The sequence below is a fragment of the Balaenoptera acutorostrata genome, chromosome 3 (genome assembly GCF_949987535.1).
Source record: "Balaenoptera acutorostrata chromosome 3, mBalAcu1.1, whole genome shotgun sequence".
In the NCBI taxonomy this organism is placed as follows: domain Eukaryota; kingdom Metazoa; phylum Chordata; class Mammalia; order Artiodactyla; family Balaenopteridae; genus Balaenoptera; species Balaenoptera acutorostrata.
The window spans coordinates 71,231,975-71,251,787 of record NC_080066.1 but is presented as its reverse complement, the minus strand read 5'-3'; the positions used below and the strand labels follow the sequence as shown (position 1 = coordinate 71,251,787).

Sequence of the window (19,813 nt, the reverse complement as noted above, 5' to 3'; positions counted from 1 at the left end):
AAAAGTTGATCACTTCACAGACCCTCCTGGAAAGAGCCACTAAAAAAGACCCTTCAAGAGCACCGAAGCCAAACCAAGAAGGGAGAAGTGAGAGGCAAGAGGTGGGAGCAAAGAAACCAGTCAACGTGAGTTAAATTTCAATTTAAATGACAGTCGACTGTACAAAACAACTGCAATAGTAAAACAGGGGTACCTAAATCCCAAAATGGCGTGAGGCACTTACTGGAGTTAAGTCTTACGCACCCCTCAGGTTCCTGTGAAGCAGCCAATCTCCCAGATCTTCTGCTGTGGCTCTCTGCCCCCCAGCCGCCCTCACACGGACTGACAACCCAACTAGGTACCCAAGTATGCTGAGCACTCCCCCGGGCCACGGCTCAGCCCAGCAGCCACACACCTGGAGTTTCTGGTTAATCCCTCAACTTCTGGATTTGGAAGAAAACCGCATGGCCCCGGCTCGGCTCCGGCATTCCCAGCAGCCCCTGAAAGGGCTAGACTACATGGTCTGGAAGTCGGGGGGAGTTACCGCTCCACGGGGGAGACTCTGACCAAGGGGAAATAAGAGACAGGGAGGTTGTGTAGAGAAATTCCCCCTCCTTGCTGACTACTCTGAGACGTGCTCTCTCCCTGTTACCCATCAGGGGAAGCCCTGAGTACCAAGGGGACGCACCTGGTAAGAAGCCGCTGGGCTCTTTGCAATTGACCGGAAGCTGAGGTCAGCACAGCAACCATGACTTAGCATAACGAAGACCAGTGGTTTTCAAAGTGTGGGCCCCATTCCAGCAGCACGAGCATCACCTGGGAACTTGTTAGAAATTCAAATTCCCCAGCCCCACCCCAAACCTTCTGAATTTGAGACTCTGAGCCTGGGGCCCGGGAGTCTGCATGGTAACAAGTCTTCCAGGTGATTCTGAGATTAGGTTATCAGGTGTTCAATAAAGTATTTGCATGAACTGTGCATTGTAATTACTGTGGCATCTATGGCACCTGTGATAAACATTAACACTACTCACTAAATATCTCTGGCCCTGGGGCTTCCCTGGTGGCGCAGTGGTTGAGAATCTGCCTGCCAATGCAGGGGACACGGGTTCGAGCCCTGGTCTGGGAAGATCCCACATGCTGTAGAGCAACTAGGCCCGTGAGCCACAATTACTGAGCCTGCGCGTCTGGAGCCTGTGCTCCGCAACAAGAGAGGCCGCAATAATGAAAGGCCCGCGCACTGTGATGAAGAGTGGCCCCCACTTGCCGCAACTAGAGAAAGCCCTCGCACAGAAACGAAGACCCAACACAGCCAAAAATAAATAAATAAATAAATAAATAAAAATTGTATAACTTAAAAAAAAAAAAGATTAAAAAAAAAAAAAATCTCTGGCCCTCTGCCTTCAAGACCTGCCAGAGCCCTCTACTCTCTGCCAAGCCAACCAGCAACATTGCAGAGGGTGACTGCTCCATCAGCCTGGGTCCTGGGGTGACATTGACAAGAAGCAGACCCCAGCTGGCCCACAATGGACAAGTCATATGAACAAGAAATAAAATTTTATTGTTTTAAGCCACTGGGATTTGGGTGTTTTTTATCACTGCAGCATAACCCAGCTCAGCCAGTCTGACATGGGCCAATATTTTCAAAGAACAGAGCTTCCCGAAATGCTCACTGCCCTATCTCGCAAGAAAAGAGAAAGAAGGAAATGTGTTGTACCCACTGATCTTCAGGAAATATTTGATGCTTGGGCAACCAAGAGTGGCCAGGACTCAGCTGTCTCTGTAGATAATGGGAGGGGACGGGCAGCTCTGGTGCAGATGGTTCTAGAAGGGCTGCCAAGGGCTCTGGGATGAGGATGGCAGTTCTGGGTCAGAGGAAATGGTACAAAGAGGAGGAAAAATAGGCCACCCTGCATCTGTACCAAGCTTTATGCTTTCCAGGACACTCTCACTCATTGTTTCATCTTTCCTCCTTCCATGCACAGGGATGATCCATCCTATGCCACAGTGGGTCCAGAGAGGCAAAGGGACTTGCCCAAGATTGCACAGCAAACTGGTGGCAGAGTCAACCAAGGTTTTCACTCCCAGGCAAGTGTCCTTCTAGCACCTTCCAAGAAACAGTCTCCAGGAAGGTGGTTTTGGAGGGAGGTCGATGTCCCCCTGTCCCTTCCCAGAGCACAGGTGATGCTCTTGTACAGGGTCCTGAGGACTCTGGCATCGAATGGGTTCTCACCAGGTTCTGGTGAACTTGGAGGTTTCTGGCCTCCAAGGGGTGGAGAGGGAGGAATGGAGGTTCAGGGGCTACAGGGCAGCAGCTCATGAGTGCTCCCAGGTTTACAAGCTTCTCATCTGGCACCCAGCACCCTGGGCACCATCCTTCACCCTCTCACTACCATTTCTCCCTCTCACAAGTTCCCAGACCCTGGGGTCTCCACTGTCTCGTAGAGAGACAACAAAGCTCGTGGGTCACTGGCTGGTTCCCTCTCCCTTTCCTCCCATCACAATAAGCAGGACAGAGTCCTGGTAACGGCTGACACTCACCTGTTATGGGTTGAATTGTGTCCCCCTAAAATACATATGCTGAAGTCCTAACTCCCGGCAACACAGAATGAGACCTTATTGGAGATAGGGTCTCACAGAGGTAACCAAGTTAAGATGAGGTCATCAGGCTGGGCCCTAATCCAATATGATTAGTGTCCTTATAAAAGGGGAAATTTAGAGACAGACATTCACAGGGAGAAAGCCATGTGAAGAACAGTGTTATGGGGCCACAAGCCAAGGAACTACCAGAAGCTAGGAGAGGGGCCTGGAAAAGATCTTCTTCCCTCCCATATGGTCCCTCAGAAGGAACCAACCCTGCTGACACCCTGATTGTGGACTTCTAACCTCCAGAATGGTGAGACAATAAACTCCTGCTGTTTAAGCCACCCAGGCTGTGATGCTTTGTAACTGTTTACCCTGTAACCTCCTGATCCTCATTCCATCTTCTCCCTTCTTCCTAAAATCACCTCCACTGACATCCCTCTCTGTACTCCATCCCCTCAGTGTCAATCAGCACATGACTTACAAGCGCCCTAGCAACAAGCTGGTGCCCAGGAAGATATAGAAATCAATTTGAAGTAGAGACAGTTGGCTGCATCAAAGAATCTAGACTGAGTGTGTGGTCCCAGATTCAAGTCCTAGCCCTGCCACTGTTGTGCTTTGGGAACCTGGGAGAAGTCCCTTCCTCACTTTGTACATAAGTGTCTCTCCTGTACTGTGATAAGGTTGAGTTAAATGATCTCAGCGTTTCCTTCCGGCTGTGAAATTCTGCAGTTCTCAGTCAAGATAATATGTGTTTGCGATCATTTTTGTACTCTTCCCTAGAAGTTTATTCTTGTAACCTCACCCTAGGGTCCACTTACTTCATGAACCTCTTTCCTCACTCCCATGACCACCTAGACTCTTACCAGTCCCTACTCATTTCCCTTGATCAGGCCCCATCAGTTAACATGCTTGCAAAGCAGAATGAGTAGGCATTTAATAAATACTGGGTTGAAACACCCTTCAAGGGCTTCCTCTTCTGTCTGTAGCGGATTTCTCCTTAACACTCAGCAAGACGGCGTGGCTAAAAGACAGCCCCTCCTCTTTAGTCCTTTATACACCCTACTTTATAGAGTTGCCTGTCAAAGCACCGACGACACTCTGCTGCACGTATTCGTGAACCAGACCACCTCCTCCCACCAGGTCGCAGGCTCCCTGAGGCAGCAACCATCTCTCTTTTGCATCTACATTCCCCAGCATTTGCATAATAGGAAGCAACAAATATAAGTGGAGTGGATAAACATGAGCATATGGCAGAAGCTCTTCACCATGGGTTGGAGGACCCTTAAGGGTTTCAAGGGATCCATGAACCCGCTGAAACTGTGTGCAAAGGACTGTGTGTACGTGTAGGTTTACCTGTGTAGTGCGCATCTGCCCATGGAGAGGGTCCGTGGAGCCCTGAGAAATTAAAATAAAAGTCAAGGCTGAAAAAATGTTAAGACCCAAAGCCATGAAGTAGGGAGGTAACATTTATTAAGCCCCTACCCTGTGCTGTGCCTGGTGGTGTAGGTGTTACTATTCCTACTTTGCATGAATGGAAACTGAGGTTCTGAGAGGTGACATCTTGGTTCATGAAGAGAGAAGTAGCCCGTCCAGGGTGGTTCAGAGCAGACTCTGGAGCCACAGAGCCTAGGTTCAAATCCCAATACTATCACTTTCTAGTTGTGGGATCTTGGTCAAGTTACTTAATTGCTCTGTGACTCAGTTTTCCCATCTGTAAAATGGGAGAAATAAGGGTACCTACCCCAGAGGGCTGTTGAGGGGAGTTGACGTGTTCATGTATGTAAAGTGATCAGAATGGTGCCTGGCATGGGGTGTGTACCCTGCAGACGATGAGGAGGAGGGTAAAGAGCAAGATGCTGGGACTGGCAGAGCTGAGCTGCAAACCCAGGCCTGTGGGACTCTTGCCCTTCAGTGCCATCACTGCCAGCACCCAGCATGCCATAATGCCCCATCTCGCTGCTGAAACTCTCCTGTGCCCTCCTAGGAAAAGCCTTCAGACCGGAAAGTGGCTTTTCTAGCGTGGCTTCCTGGAGGTGGACAGGCCTGTGACACCAGTTCGGCAGGCAGTCCCTGGCCGTTATATAAGGAGTAGGTGGGAGGTTATAAGCGGCCTTTCCCGGTCAGCAAGACTGAGCCTGTACAATCAGGACACTCTGCTTCTGCTCTGCTTTTCATGTTCCAAGAGCTTTACCAACATCCACGAATAGAAATTAGAAAGGGGATGCGCTCGTCCATTCCTGGAGCCCCATGCTGACGTCCAGAATCCCTTTATAATTTCCCTGAGTTCATCACTGTGCCCTGAGCTCCAAAGGGCCAGTCACAACCATCCTGCTCAGGCTTTATAAATCCCGCGTCCCACCCCACACCTGACGTTCACTCTGCTTCGAGCAGACAAAGCAGCAGCAGTAAAGCCTTCAACCTGATCTCACTTCTACACCTGGGCCCCCCCAGTAACCCTATCTCAGGTGAAGTGTCAGCCAAGGCCTTGTTCCAGCCCAGTCTTCTGCCCTGCTCCTGGGAAACAGCCTTTTTGGGTTTGCTTTGGGTGAGTATCTTTGTATTTTTCCTGCGAAACCATCACTATTGCACTTATTTGCGAGAGCATTTTTCATTCATTCCTGTAATGCAATTAGAATCAAGTTTCTTTAGCATTAGGGGAGATGTAACATCAGTAGGGGAAAACTGTCATTTCATTCCCAACATCAATATGCCCACTCTGCCCAAATTCTCTCTCTGGTGCTAGCTTGCTCTACCCTCCCGAATGGCAAGGAGAATACTAAAAAGGAGATTCACTCTCCAAATCTGCCTCCAAATGAAGAGGCAGAAGCTCTGGGGCTGGATTCTCCTCTCAGTCATTAAATGGGGGCTCCTAGCTTCTCTGACACTCTCCTGCAGTTGAAGGAACCCCTAATGCCCAATGGAAAGCTCCATACTGGCCCCCTCTACTGTTCAGAGGTGAGTGGGAAAGAGTCCTCTAGACTCTGACAACAGGGCCCTACAATCATCCTCCCAGAGAGGTTGAGTGACTTGCCCAAAGCAACATGCCTGGGAAGATGGGACCAGAGCCCAGATCTGCAGGCTCCTGGGTGTCTCCTACTGCATGACAATGCCCTCCATCCAGAGGGCCTGTGGCTGCCAGAAACTTAGCCCTTATCTCTCTGGGGGCACTAAGGCTTCAGTTTTCTGTAGACAAACAGGGGAAGAGATGACATGAATCTTTTATGCACCCACCTTTTCTTCAGTGTCTCCCAGTCCTTTTTGGAAATCCTCCCATTTACTGGAACCAGTCTCTTGTGAGCTTACTCTTGCCATCCTCCTTCTAGGTGCTACGATCTTGCCATCCAATGATCCCACCCTCCCTGCTTCCTCTCTTCCATCGATCCATCCATCCATCCATCCATCCATCCATGCATCCAGCTATCCATGCATCGCTCCATCTCTCCATCCATTTATTCATTCACCTCTTCCTTCCTTCTTGAGCACCTCAGCTCTGTGCCAGGCACTCAGCACTTCTTCCCCAGTGCTCCTCAGAGCACCTACTCCAGAAGAGTCCACTTCTCTCCTGACCCCATCAAAGTCTAGAACTGATGTGCTTACATGCACCCTTTTAGGAGGTTGATCTGATAGACAAATCTGTGCTAATGCGTTTGCACCAGACCCATTATCCCCTCAGAACTGGCAGCAGGCAATGATTTCTGGAGCCCTCAGGTCAGCTGAGGCCTGCTGCCCAGGGCCTGGATAACAGCCCTACCTCCCTTTCCCTTGTCCCCCTTCCCTCCCCTCCCCACTGCAGCCCCCACATACGTATGCAGAAGTCTCCGCTTTCATAGTAGCCAGGACAGCACTGGGACCTCCGCCGGTACATGGTCCGGAGCCCACGCCGATACGCTGTCTTATAACTGATCCTAAGGCACAGAAGAGAAAGCCACTTGAAAGTATTGAAAATCAATCACTCCTGTTAGAATGATATTCGTGTTATGCTATATCAAGGATGCCATTCAATAATTACTTTAAAATGCATGGCGGCTTCGAATATGATGGAACACAATAAAGAAAATCGATGGTGGGATCTGGGCCATTGTGATGCAGAATGTATTACTGACATGGCGGCAGCATTTGCTACACCTGCTGACTTCTCCCCAGTCCCTTCAGAGCGATACTTAGAAGGGCTGCAGAAAATACTTTCTGGGTGACACTGTGGACAGTACCTGGGGACTTCTGAAAACCTCCAGACCCAGGGCTGGAGCAGCCCATGGGGTGACCTTGATAGGAATTGGGCCCTGAGAGTTTCTATGCCAACTGCCACCTCCCCAACCATGATTGCTCATGGCCCTCTGGGGATTGGTCCACCTAGCTGGAGAACAGAAGCCAAGTCAGCAAAAGGACCCTCTGAGTCTGACTAGGTGCAAGACAGTAGATTAATCTCCCTCCCACCAAAAATAACACCCCCTGGGGAAGAGCTTCGCATGCCATCTTGGGAAGGCTCAGAACCAGCTCTGCAGAGGAAGAAGCTAAGATCCAGAGAGCAGAAGCTCTGGACGGGAAGTCAGAGACCTGGGTTCCAGTTCTTATGTTGACCTGGGTGTTGAGACTTTGCCCTGTGCCACAGAAATTTATAGGCAAAATCACTCAGCCTCTATCTGAGGCAGGTAGCATTATTACGCCCCCTTTATTTCTTTCTTAGAGTTTTTATTCTTATTTTGTTTTATGTACTCTCCCCCTTTGTTTTCTGGATGAGAAAACTGGGAAGTTAAATCACTTGTTCGAGGTCACACAGCTAATAAGTTTCAGAGGCAGAATTCAAACGCAAGTCACTCTAATTTCAAAGCCACTGGGCTTAACCTACTGCCCTGTGCCAGTTCCCAAGGGGTGGCTTTCTGGGCTAATGGGATGGCCATCATGAAGCAGTAGGACAAGGGAATGAATGGTGTGAGGACAGAGTCCTAAGGAGGGAGTCAGAATTGGGTACTGACAGGCAAAGCCCCTTCCTTACACATAAGGTCAAAATGGAAGAGATTTGAAGTGGCCATTAAAGACCAGAGAGAGGAAGTAACTTCCCAAGGTCAAGGTGTAACTTGGACTCAACCCAAGTCCTCAGGCCTTGAAGCCAGAGCTCTTTCACTTCCCCACCAGCACCCCAGAGGAGCCTGCCCTGTGGACCCCTCCTTGGGGGGCAGAGCCACGGGGTCCAGTCACTGGAGATGCCTACAGCCTGCTTTCCATGGAGGGTCAGGCCAACTTGGGCAGGGAGTCCTACAGCACAGGCTGGGCCAGCCGTCCCAGGGCTTACAGCCCTCGCTTTATGACAAATGACAGTGCAGGACTCCAGGAAAATCTGTGATATTTGGGAATGTCGCAAACTAAGGTCATTCTACTTCGTCAAAAATCCATAAGGGAAGGGAAGGCAGCCTCTAAGTGAAGCTACTTCGCCGGTACAGGAAGGCAGCTCCCGGCAATGTCAGGAGTTGTATAAGCCTCCGAGATAAAGAATGACTCAGGGTTGACTAAGAAGTCACTCAATCCATGCCTCCCACCAAACAGAGTTATTCCCCAAGCCCTTCCAGGGGAGAGGTGGTCTCAGAATCATTAAAGCCTCCCTGGAGAAAGATGTCCCCCACTGCTTCTACCTTCCCGTCCTTGCTGGCTCCTTTCCTCTGGAAGGAGAGGGAAGGGGCCAGGGGCCAGGCTGCTATAAGAAGGATACTGTGTTCAAACAAGCCATTCCACACTGAAGGTGACTGATGGTGCTGCTGTCAGCCTGCTCACTCTGGGTCATCAGGAAAGCTGCAAAGCGACTCAATAATTCAGCAAAATACTTCATGTTCCAGGAATGCAGCCTGTTTTAATAAGCAGCCACTCACTCACCCTTCCCCAGTGGTGATGGACGGCAGCGCCAGCCTCCGAGTACCCAACAAAGCCACTCCTCAGAGCAAACTTGGCTCTGGCACAGGGCCTGACAGAGTCATGGAGGGAGCAGGACTTTTCTTTCTGCCTCTGCCTTTGACCAGGGCTACAGGCAGCTAACTTGGCCAATTAGGAGAGGTTAAGGTGACGCAGTAATGGCTGAGTCGTTCCTATCAGATCAACCCTCCTGCAAACAACTCTGCAATCTGGGGAAAATATAAAAAACAACTACCTGAAAAGCACTAGAGAGAGAACAAAGGCAGATACTGGAGGGAAGTAGACACTTCGAAGAAGGGAATAACACCAGGAAAGGTGAGCCCAAGGGCAGGCCCCAGTCAACAATATTCCAGGTGGCTAAAATCCAGATAGAGGACACACAGCTTTACTGGTCTGAAGAACCACAGGACAAGCTGAGGGTAGACCCAGGAACTAGAAAGTGACAAGAGAAACCCTAGAAAGGAGAGAGCCACAAGGAGGAAGCCCCATATTCTTTGTAAAATCTCTGCCCAAACTTCTGGCCCCTGAATTACACGTGTACAGGGCAGGTTCCAAGCAGTCCAGCAAAGGCTGAAAATATGAACTTTCAGAGTTTGGAAACTGAGTTTAACCAAGTTAATTGGCTGCTAAAACAAACAAGCAAACAACAACAACCACAAATCTGGAGGAACACAAGAGAATTCAGTCTCTACAGTCTCTGTTGTTCATAACGCCCAGAATACAATTCAAAACTACAAGACACATTAAAGAAACTAGAAGATTGTACCTCTATAAGAAGCAATCAAGGAAGACCAACCCTGAGATGACCCAGATGTTGGAATTAGCAGACAAGGATTTTAAAGCAGCTATTATATCTATGCTCAGTGTTTCACAACAAGTTACTAGAAAAACCCACAAAGAAAACCAGGACTTTGGCCTTCCAGCATAGAGCAAGTTTCCCCATCCACATTTCTGTCCACCATGATTCCTGCATAACCTCGAAGAGCGACCAGGCCCACAAAGAGGAAGCAAAAAAATCTGGAAACAACACAGATGCTCAGAAACTAGGAAACGGGCCTACCAAGTAGCCTCTCTCTCATTCCCTCACTGACCTTTCATCTGCTGAATTTTCACCCCTCAAATAACAAAGCTACCTTGCCTGTATCTAATACCTCACTTTTCCCCACTTTCCCCTGCTCTTTTCACAGTATTTGCACATCCCTGACTCTGCAGGTAGGTAGGGCAAGGATCATTACACGTTTGATGAGTACACAGGGAGTCCCAAAGTAGAGTGACTTGCGCAGGGTCATCCAACAAAACATGTTTTCTCTTCCTTCCTCTCCTGTCTCCCTGGCGCCAGGAGGGCAGGGCATGATTTCCAGGAGGACTGCGGAATTCCCATGTGCAGTCGTTCAGATGGAGTGCTTCCCATGGGCAGCCTGGCCAAGGTGCCAAGAGGTGCTGGACTATAGCCTGCACCCTGTTCTCCAAGCCGGGTACGCTGCACGGGGCTACATGTGCTCTGACGGGGGCCCTCTGAGGTTGGATTTCCCCCAGAAGCAGACCCCGAGGCAAGGATTCAAAAGCAAGCAGCTTATCTGGGAGATGATCCTAGGAAGCACTGGGAGGGGTGTAGTAAAATGAGACAGGAAAGTAAAGGCAGCCAGTTCAGGGTGTACTTTTGAGCAGCTTCCTGCTGTGGGTGACTGAGGTTCCATCCCACTGGGGACCACAGATACGTGCAGAACATGCCTCAGAGTTGGGTAAGGAACTTCTTACCCTAAGGGTAAGGAAGCTGGCATATATTTTCCACTAACTCCCCATCTGTCATTGGGTGAGGGATGCCCTCCAAGGGCAGTAATTCTCTAGCACTTCTAGCCTGCCCTGCCCATAAGCTGCTCTGACTCCAAAGAAGCCCTCAGCAGAGCCTCTCCCGTGAGTACCAAGAGTGGGTACCAAGGGGATGCAGGCGGTGCACTGACTCCATCTGCTAGGGGGGCAGGAAGGCGAGCCCGAGGGCCTGCCTCTTTCCCCCCGCTCACCATCTCAGAGAGGTACTCACCGGTGCCTGGTACACTTGAACCAGTTGAGGATGTCTGTGCATCGCGTGTAGTAGATCTGATCAAAGGGGTGTGCGTACGATTCCTGGACGGTCACGGCATAGCTGAGAACCAGACAGGAGACGGAAGCTGTGGTCAGCACTTGGGAGGCAGAGCTGATATTCAGAATGGGGTCTCCCTCCCCAGGGGAGCCAGGCCCCACAGCCAAGTGTCCAGGGGCTCCAACCCCCCCCCGCCACCCCAAGCCCACTCTCCTCCTCCTGCCCTGGGTACCCTCCGCATTCAAACCTCCCTGACTCTAGGTTAGATCCAGGACACACCCCTTACTGCCCTTTGGCCCAGCTCACTTTCCGAAGTTCTGGTTCATTGGTTCATTTAACAGAGAATGAATAAAGGAGGGTTTCCATTTATTCTATGTGGCTCTGGAAGGCCCAAAGCTAGCAAGTTTTAAAATACTTAATGTTTGTTCAGATCTTTATGGTCTTCAGAGCACATGCATGGAAGCTGATCTTTGCAGCAACTCTATGAAATAAGTGGTCCCACTTTACAGATGAAGAAATGAAGGCTTAGAGGCAGCTTGTCCAGGCCACACAGCTGGTACCAATAACTGTTAATATTTGAATGCCCTGTGTTAAATGTTTTAAGCCCTCTTAATCCTCACACAATCTTTTTTTTTTTAAATTTCTCATTATTATTTTTTGGCTGTGTTGGATCTTCGTTGCTGCACGTGGGCTTTTCTCAAGTTGAAGTGAGCAGGGGCTACTCTTTGTTGCAGTGCGCGGGCTTCTCATTGTGGTGGCTTCTCTTGTTGCGGAGCACAGGCTCTAGGCAGCCAGGCTTCAGTAGTTGTGGCTTGCAGGCTCAGTAGTTGTGGCTCACGGGCTCTAGAGCACAGGCTCTGTAGTTGCGGCGCACGGGCTTAGTTGCTCCACAGCATGTGGGATCTTCCTGGACCAGGGCTCGAACCCGTGTCCCCTGCATTGGCAGGCGGATTCTTAACCACTGCGCCATGAGGCAAGTCCCCTCACACAATCTTATAAGGTAGGTGATGGCATTGTTATCCTCATTTTACAGATGAGGGAACTGAGCATCAGAGACGTTAAGTGACTTCCCCGAGGTCACCCATTACCCTCTGCTTTATTATGTCTCTAGTATAGCTGGGGATGCATCGAGGACATGCCCCCAGACCTCCTGATCGAAGTGGTATCTTGTTACCTGCCTGTTAACTGTAAACCTGGACCAGGGGGTAGAAGCCACAGGAAAGCAGCTCCCAGCTCCATCAAAATGAGCCTTTCCACCTGCCCGCGCTGGCAGGAGAGGTATGAAAAGGCAGTCAAGCCAGGGTGTAAGGTGAGGACTCACACTTCCTATGCAGGCTGGGAGAGGACCTCAGCTGAGATTTTAGGGATTCATTTTTATGTCAGTTGGTATTATTCAGTGTTTTTCCCCAGAAGGCTCACTCACTTGGGCCAGATGGCCAGGTCCAGGCTATAAAAGCCCATCTGCTTTGCCTGAGAAAACTGTCGGTTTACTTGCAGGGGGGCTGGGGCAGGCCAGCCCCCCGAGTGGGTCTCTAGCAGGCTCTCTGCTGCCAGAAATGTCAAAGGTCTAGAATTGAGAAAGAGGAAGCCAGGAGCAGTCAGCAATGCACATGGACTCAGGGTGGCGGGAAATTCTGTTTCTCTGAAGCACGGAGGATGTGAGAAGGGCCCTTGCTGAGCCTCTACCAGCCGGCACATCAGAGACGTACGTCAGAGGCACATGTCTATGCAGACACGGCCTGAACCCATGTCAACTCCAGGCTCGGAGAAACTGAGCTCGACACCCGCCCCTGGCGTCCCAAAGCCCCTTCCAACTCTGAAAATCTATGACCCTGGGCTCCTGCATCTCTACTGAGTCTCCCACTTAGAGGCAGGATAAGAGTAAAGGGGCTCTGGGTCAAGTTTGAACTCTGTCACTTGTTAGCAGCCTGTCCTTAGATGTAATACTTAGCTGGTATAAGCTTCCATTCCCTTACCTGTAAACCTATGATAAATATTACCAGGGACTTCATATCGTTATTGCAAGGATTAGGATGGCAGCGATAGTATCTGTCTCTCAGAGTGGTGGAAAGGTAAAGCAAGATAACACAGGTAAAATGCTCAACACAAGATAATACACATAAAATGCTTAACAGGTACACTGTCAGTGTCTAATAGATGCTGGCCATCATCATTATGTGACTGGCAGTGACACACCTCCTGGCCAGGCACTGAGGGATAGTTCCTCCCTGACCGTAATACGGGATGGGGAGCAAGACCGCACACAGACCAGACTCCCTGCCTTTGTTAAGCACCTGGGGGAATCAGGCACCCCTTCTAGCACAGACAGGGACAGTGGGTGCTCAGAGAAAGGGCATCAGCCCAACAGAGACGGTGGGGAGGGCGTCATGGGGAACAGATCCAGCTCTGCAGGGGTGCCCTGAGCCAAGCGAGTCAGGCAACCAGAACTTGAACCAACTCCAAGTCCCCGGGTGAAGCGTGTGCCCCTGGTTTCATGGCTGGGTGGTTTAACACGCTCATTTGCCAACATGCTAACGAGGGGCCAGATTAATCTTGTAAAGCTGGGCTTTGCTAGCCAGGGGAGGTCTTTCTGCTGGGTTTTATGGTGGAGGGGCATAATTAACGAGGAGCCTGCCAGAAGCACTAATCCAGATGGGAACTTCTCCCTAAGCGGTCCCCGGGGACCAGGGTGTGTTTCTGGAATGACACAGACTAGACTCATCCACGTGTAGATGGCAATGGAGCTCAGCTGGAAGAGCCAAGAAGAAGGAGGTGCCTGGTGGCACAGGGCATCACAGCAAGACCTCCTCCCTAGGGGCGGGAGAAGCCCCAGACCTCCTTTTAGCTGCTGGAGTCTCTCCTTGTCCTCCCATCAAAGCAGTAACTACAGCTGATAGTCCGAACAGCCTGAAACGCCGGCTCAGTGCAGGTTCGGATCAGAATATTTCCACATTCCAAATGTATTCATGTCGGGCACGTTTAGAAAATTAGAGAGTTTGGTTTAAGTTTGAACTGATCCACTGGTGCAAATGGCACTCAGAGAAGAGGGAAGTCAGGGTGGGCCCTACCATCAGGGAAGGCTTCCTGGAGGAGAGGTTGGAGGCACTGGGAAAGGCAGAGGTGAGCAGACAGGAAGGAGGCATTCCAGAAGCCGGGATACAGCACAGACTTCGGCAGGAAGCAGCAGAGTCCCAGCTGGGAAAGGTGGATGAGATGGGGATTGCTGAGACTGAAGTCTGCAAACCAAAGACTAATGCGGAAGTCACCTGCTTTCTCCCTCACCCACTGGGAAATGAAGGTTTACATTCACCGAAACCAGAAGAGGTAAGGGGCCTGGATCACCACAGAATCACGTGGAAAGCTTATGAAAACTGCATATGCCTAAGCTCTACCCCAGACCTACGGAATCAGAGTCTCTGCGGAGAGGACCCAAGAGAATCTGCTTTTCATCCGCACTTCAGGGTGCCTGACGTGCAGTAAAGTCTGTGATAACTGTTCCTGCAAAGCTGGAGTTGTCAACAAGGAAAGACAATAATTGAGCTTCATGGTCCTCAAAGCCCTTTCATGAAACTGGTACCTTGATCATCCAACAAGCCTGTGAGGCAGGGGTAATGATTCCCCCCCGCTTTACAGAGGCAGAGGTAGGCTCCGAGTGGTTCAGAGACATCCCCAAAGTCACAGGGCTAACAGATGGCAAACTCCAGACTGGTGTGAACCAAGGTCTCATCACTGATCTCGTGTTCTTCCCACTTCACCAGAAAGGAGCACGCTGGTGGCAACGCTGCCTTCCGCTCCAGCCTCGACTCTGTCGGGACCCCTCATGGAGCACCCGGTCACTGGAGACCACGCTGGTGTGGGCACCATCCCTCTGCCTCCCAGCCAGTCCCGCCAGGCCCTGGGTGAGGGGACTTTCCCTGCCGTGGGGCTGGGGCATTCACCCTCATAGGCATGGAGCACGGCCCTCCCCACTCACCTGCCCTCCTCCACCATCTGCTTCCCCCATCGGGCCCTCATCTTAATTTTATTCATTTGATTTATTAACATCTAAGTGACAGAGTCATCCTGGTCAGCATGGCCAATCAATTCCAGGGTTTAATTTGGTTTTTCCTGATTGGGTCTCTGGTCACTGTCTTTCTGCTCACCAAAATCGATACTTTCACCTTGTGCTTCAAAGTCAGGCCATCTGCAGAGCCCCGGCCTGTTCCCCCTGGACCTAGTGCTGCAGCCAGAATGCAGCTGCCCTTCCCCCTGTCAGCCCTCTCTAACCCCACCAGATCAGAAGCAGCAGGGCCCCCTCACCTACCCTGCTCGGGGCAGGCTGCTGGCTGCCCCCCACATCTGAGCTGCTGCATCGTTGCCAGTCCTGGGAGACCAGGAAGGCATCGTGGCATTGGAGAACAGTTCATCTGGACCACAGTCTCTCACTGCACCCCGCCTGTCTGGGGATGGGCACTGAGGCCCTCTGGGCCTCTACTTCCTCATCTGTAAAATGGGTGTAAGTGCAAATGCAGGGAGGAATACTGTCAACTACCAGACTGCATCATTCACGTTGCCTGTCACTCAACGCCCCCACCCTGACCCCCAGAGCACTGAGTCTCAGACAGAATCTACACAGCTTTGGCCCACCTTTCAGCACCTGTGCTGTGTCCCCAGCTGGACTGCAGGCCCTTGGTGGACAGCTTCCGTACCTCCTGCCTCTGCTTTTGTCCCGACAGTGCCAAGCCCAGGGTGAGGCCCCGAGGGAATGTCTGGCTGTCCAAGAACCGCATCTTACCTCTCCCAGTGGCTGCACACGTTGGGGTCCTCGGGGTTGAGGGAGAGGACGGTTTGCAGGAGGGAGCAGACAAGGAGCCCTGCCACTGAGAGCACCATCCTGGGCCCTGCGCGGGAGAACAAAGGAGGCAGCGTCATTAATCAGACCGTCTTCCCAGGCATCTGTTTGGGGCCACGACTCCTCGCATGAAGCGGCGGAAGAGGCTCGCTAAGCTGCAAAGTTTCCCATCGTCATCATGTAATGAGCAGCTGATATTTCACACTTGCAGGCTTTGACTAACACCGTAACACTTCACCACTTCTGAGTAACCGGGCAGTGGGAAGGCTGAGTCAGGGAAACGTTGAAATTTTAGGCCAGAGCTTCTGAAAGTTTTTTGGTTCATGGACTGCTTTGAGAATCTAATGAAAGTTACAGAACTTCTCCCCCACAAAATGCACACACGCACGACATTTGGCTGTGATTTCAGGGTGCCCTCAGGCCCCTGAGCCCATCCTTGGACCAAGAACCCCTGATCTTCTACCTTAAGGACAACACCCTCCCCCTGTCCCTTCTCCCTCATCTTTGATGTGCTTTGTCCATTCACGTCCTCTCTCTACTCCCTCCTTCAATGAAGACAGAGAAAAAAGGTGTCTGGTATGGCCCTGGGGACAGGTAAGCTGAGAAAACCCTTCTTAGCAGCTCTGGTCCAACAAGCCACCCAGAAGGCTGGCCCTTGCTTTTCTTGTTCCCATGGGCTGTCAGCCACTGACACCCAGGGTGATGCATCTCTGCACGTCATAACAAACCGGGGGCGAAGGGCTTGGACAGCCTGGTAAAGGGCTTTGAGGAATCAGCTTGTAGAGTTTGATCCTGGCCCCTGAAGTGACAGCCTGAGTCAGGGGTTAAGTGGGCCTACACAGATACCAAACCCCTTGGTCCCTGAACTGAGGATTCCCCAACAAAGGGCTCCTCATAGAGGCAGAGAACCATTAAGGTGGGAGCAGCTGAAATGACCTCGTTGGCTCCTTCCTGTTCAGGGCTCCGTGGTCCTACAGCCTTAGAGAACTGCCCAAGGGTTCCCACCTGGTGAGGGTGCAGGGGGCCTCAGAGCCACCCGCAGGGGACCCGCAATTCATATGTGCTCAAACATCAGCTACAGACTGAACAAACACTATGACTCAGAAAGATAGCACTATATTTCAGGTGTTCACAGATGCGATTGTGATTTGCTTCAAAGCTTTACTGAATTCAAAGGACCTTTTATTCTCAATCAGCCACATTAAAAAAAAAAAAAAAAAAAGCAGCTTCTAACAACTGGGGGCAGGGATGGTATAGAAACTCTTTTGACATTGGAAAGGGGTCCCCAGGGTTGAAATGGTTGAGGATTTCTAGTCCATTGACCTGGAGTTTACCGACGAGAAGCACTCACCCTTCTTGGGGACAAGGACGAGTGACATGGATCTTGCACACACCCCCGTCTGTACTCAGAGGGAAGCTAAATGGAGCATCTGCCTTCGTGAAAGTTTAAACTCTCCCCTCCCAGCCCCAATAATTTCCTTGTTAAACTCTTTCTTAGCAGCTCCTTCAAAGATAAACAAATTGTCACAAATTCTGTGTAACCATGGGGGTCCAAATGATGATTAATGAGGTTTTTCTCTCTGAGATCTGGAAATAATCTGGCTAAATGGATTCTGAAAATCGGTTAAGAAAGAGAAAAGCGATTCTGGTGCTTCTGCACAATTTGCAGAATGGGAGTTGCAAGCCACGGCCGCTCCTAACTCCCCCATACGCTCACCCCACCTGCCCCCAGGCCTCAGAGGCCCCATGAGCACCTGGACAGAGGGCGCCGCACTCACTGGACCCTACACAGCGCTAGGGCTGCCGGTCATTTCAACACATTCTCCTCAAAGAGAAGGCGAGACCTTCACCTTTGGGAGGAGAAAGAGCCTGCCCAAGACATGGCATTGAGTTTGGAGGATGGGCATCTTCTTCCAGGTGAGGGTTGGGCTGATCAGACGTCAAATAAACCAAGTAACGAAATAAACGAAGGGACAGGCGCGCTGAAAGGAGTAAAGTCCAGACGCAAACTGCGGAGAATGTCTCATCTTGATTCGCTCCACGGCCCTGTCTCGTTACTTTGGCCGCTCCTGTAATCTCCAGTATTCTCCCGAGAGGACCCCCTGGCCACATCTTCAAACTTACGAAGCTTAGAATATCAAAGGGTGAGGCCACCGGGACTAGAGGAGACTGTGCCTCTGGCCCCTTTTGATCCTTGTGATGGAAGAGGGGTGGCAGATGGAAGTAACTAGGATCGCGGCTATAATTCGGGAGATCTGTTGAAATCTTTGTGAAAACCTTTCTCTCTGAGTCAGATCTGGGCAGGACAGTTTGGCTGACTCCCACTGGGCAGTGAGATACCTGGGCACCAGGGCACAGAGAGGGTGACGGGTGTGTGGATAAGCACACAGGAGGTGGAAATGGATGCGGGAGCACAGGACACCACCAGCCAGGTGGCATTTACACAGTCTGAGGCCTCACTCCTCCGTTACTGTGTGTGTGTCAAGGCTACCGAGCAGGGGACGCTCCCCAGGACTCACACCCAAGCCTCGATCAGCCCTGTCACCAGCATTCACAAAGTTCGCCATCTGAGTCCAAGCCCACCTCTGTGGTGGTGTGGTCGGGGGAGAAAGATGTCAGCCTGTGGGTGGAAGAGGTGACTCCCCTAGGACCCCCTCAGCCCTCAGACTCTTTCTTTGAAGCGGCCAGTCTAAAAGATGCAACCTTATCACCCATCCCTCCTCCCCAGTCAGGCTGGTCCCATCTCCTGCTCTTTCTCACCGCCAAGCCTTGCTCACACGGCTCCCCTGCCCTCAATGCCCTTCTTCCTCAACTCTGCACATCCAAACACCTGCCACGCCAGGTCCAGCTCAGGCCCCAGCCCCGCTCCCCCCCACCCCTGCAGGGCTTGGCACCTACCGCATGCCAGCACACTACACTCATGTAGCTTCCAGCCCGGCCAGCCGGTCCAGCGCCCATCACCTCCCATCTTGCCCTGACATCTTTCCCAGCAGGTTGACTTCATCTTTCTGATGTGTCCGTAAATGCTTTGAGGCTGGGGTCAAGTCCTAGTCTGTTGCCAGTCAGTTCCTTTTGGGAATTGATTTTAGAAAATGTGTTTCTACTTGTCTCCGACACTTCACTGAGGTGGAGTGAAGAACAGCCAGAAAGGAGCCATCCCTACCTGGGGGCAACTCATAGTCATTAACTTTAATGGGGCTTCCCCGGGCTCGCTCTCTCTCTGAGGACAGATCCCAAAGACATATACTTATGAGATGACTGAGGGAAAATCAATCCCGCCGCGATGGTTATTAGGCCGACTCTATTCGGAGTAACAGAGGTTAACTTAGCAGTCACCATCTGATTTGGGGCATTAATAATTAGATAAGAAAATGCCCCTGGTTTCACTTCAGAGGAAGAGAGCATGTAAATAGATCAGCCGGTTCCCTCCCCTCTGGCCCATGCTCCCTGCATAGTAAGGAGCAGAGGAAGGGAGTGACGTTCCAGAGGTGGAGAAATTTCTTTCCTGACTGGGGGTATGGCTGCTTTACACCTCCTGAACTGGAGATGAGGCTCACACCTGGCAACAGATGTAGTCACTCCGCACACCTGGCAGGGCCTGAACTAATCAAACTCCTGGAGCGCCACCTGCCCAGCCCTGGGCCGTGCTTCCAGGACACAAAGAAAGAACACGAGTCAGCTGCAGCCCATTTGTGGAGATGAAAGCAGCAAGCGGTTAAGTCCCCCTGGAGGCCTATGGAAAACTTGGTGGAGGGGATGGGACTTAAGGCGCACAGAATGCGCACAGGGAGAGGGCAAATAAAGGGCATTCGGGGGAAGTACTGCATAAGCAAGCGACTGGAGGCAGGAACGTGCAGGTGGTGCTGGAGGGTCTAGGAGGGTGTGCCCTGCGAAGCAGAAGCGGGCAACATGGGAAACTCTGGGAGGCGTTTTCGAAAATTCTGTTCTATGAAGCGCTAGTCCCAGGAGATACTGATAAAAATCTCCCAGACCAAGATTTCCCTGAGAGATGAAGTTCAGGAAATGCTGCATGCTATGGCCTCATCTTAAATATCCACATTGTATCTGAGCAGACCTTAAGCTCTGGGAAGACCCAGAGTAAAGAGACCTGTTTGTTTCACCCAGTCTTTCCCACAGAACTTTCTAGTGACCTCTGTAGCAGCAGACTTCTTCAGGATACCGGTTTGGTAAACTCTGCTCCTCTCCATCAAGGTCAAGTCTGGAGGAAGTCCTGGTCCTGCCAATCTGCATCCTTAGAGTTTGTATCTATTTGTTTGTGCTAACACTTGAGGGCCTTCTGTGCCTGGCACCTGGTGTTGAAGGGACTCTGCCACTGGGTATTAAGGAGATACTGACATCACAGCAAAGGACCCCTCCTCCTAGCCTGGGCCTTCTGTCCTGGCCTGGGTCGGCCCTGCAGGCTGAGCAGACCTTACAGA

At 51.2% G+C, this 19,813-nt stretch overlaps 1 protein-coding gene across 14 annotated transcripts in view; it reads right to left on the bottom strand.

Moving 5' to 3' along the window:
* The window catches only part of MEGF11 (multiple EGF like domains 11), a 415,557-nt gene that overhangs the window by 224,834 nt on the left and 170,910 nt on the right, over positions 1 to 19,813 (bottom strand). For all 14 annotated transcript variants that reach the window (XR_009007618.1, XM_057543621.1, XM_057543627.1 and 11 more), the window contains 3 exons: positions 15,318 to 15,423; positions 10,505 to 10,606; positions 6,367 to 6,467 (listed from right to left, as the gene is read on the bottom strand). Coding sequence is in view for 13 of the 14 variants with exons in the window: in XM_057543621.1 (XP_057399604.1) it covers positions 6,367 to 6,467; positions 10,505 to 10,606; positions 15,318 to 15,415 (301 nt within the window). In the remaining variant the exon portion in view is untranslated. The remainder of the gene's footprint in view (positions 1 to 6,366; positions 6,468 to 10,504; positions 10,607 to 15,317; positions 15,424 to 19,813) is intronic.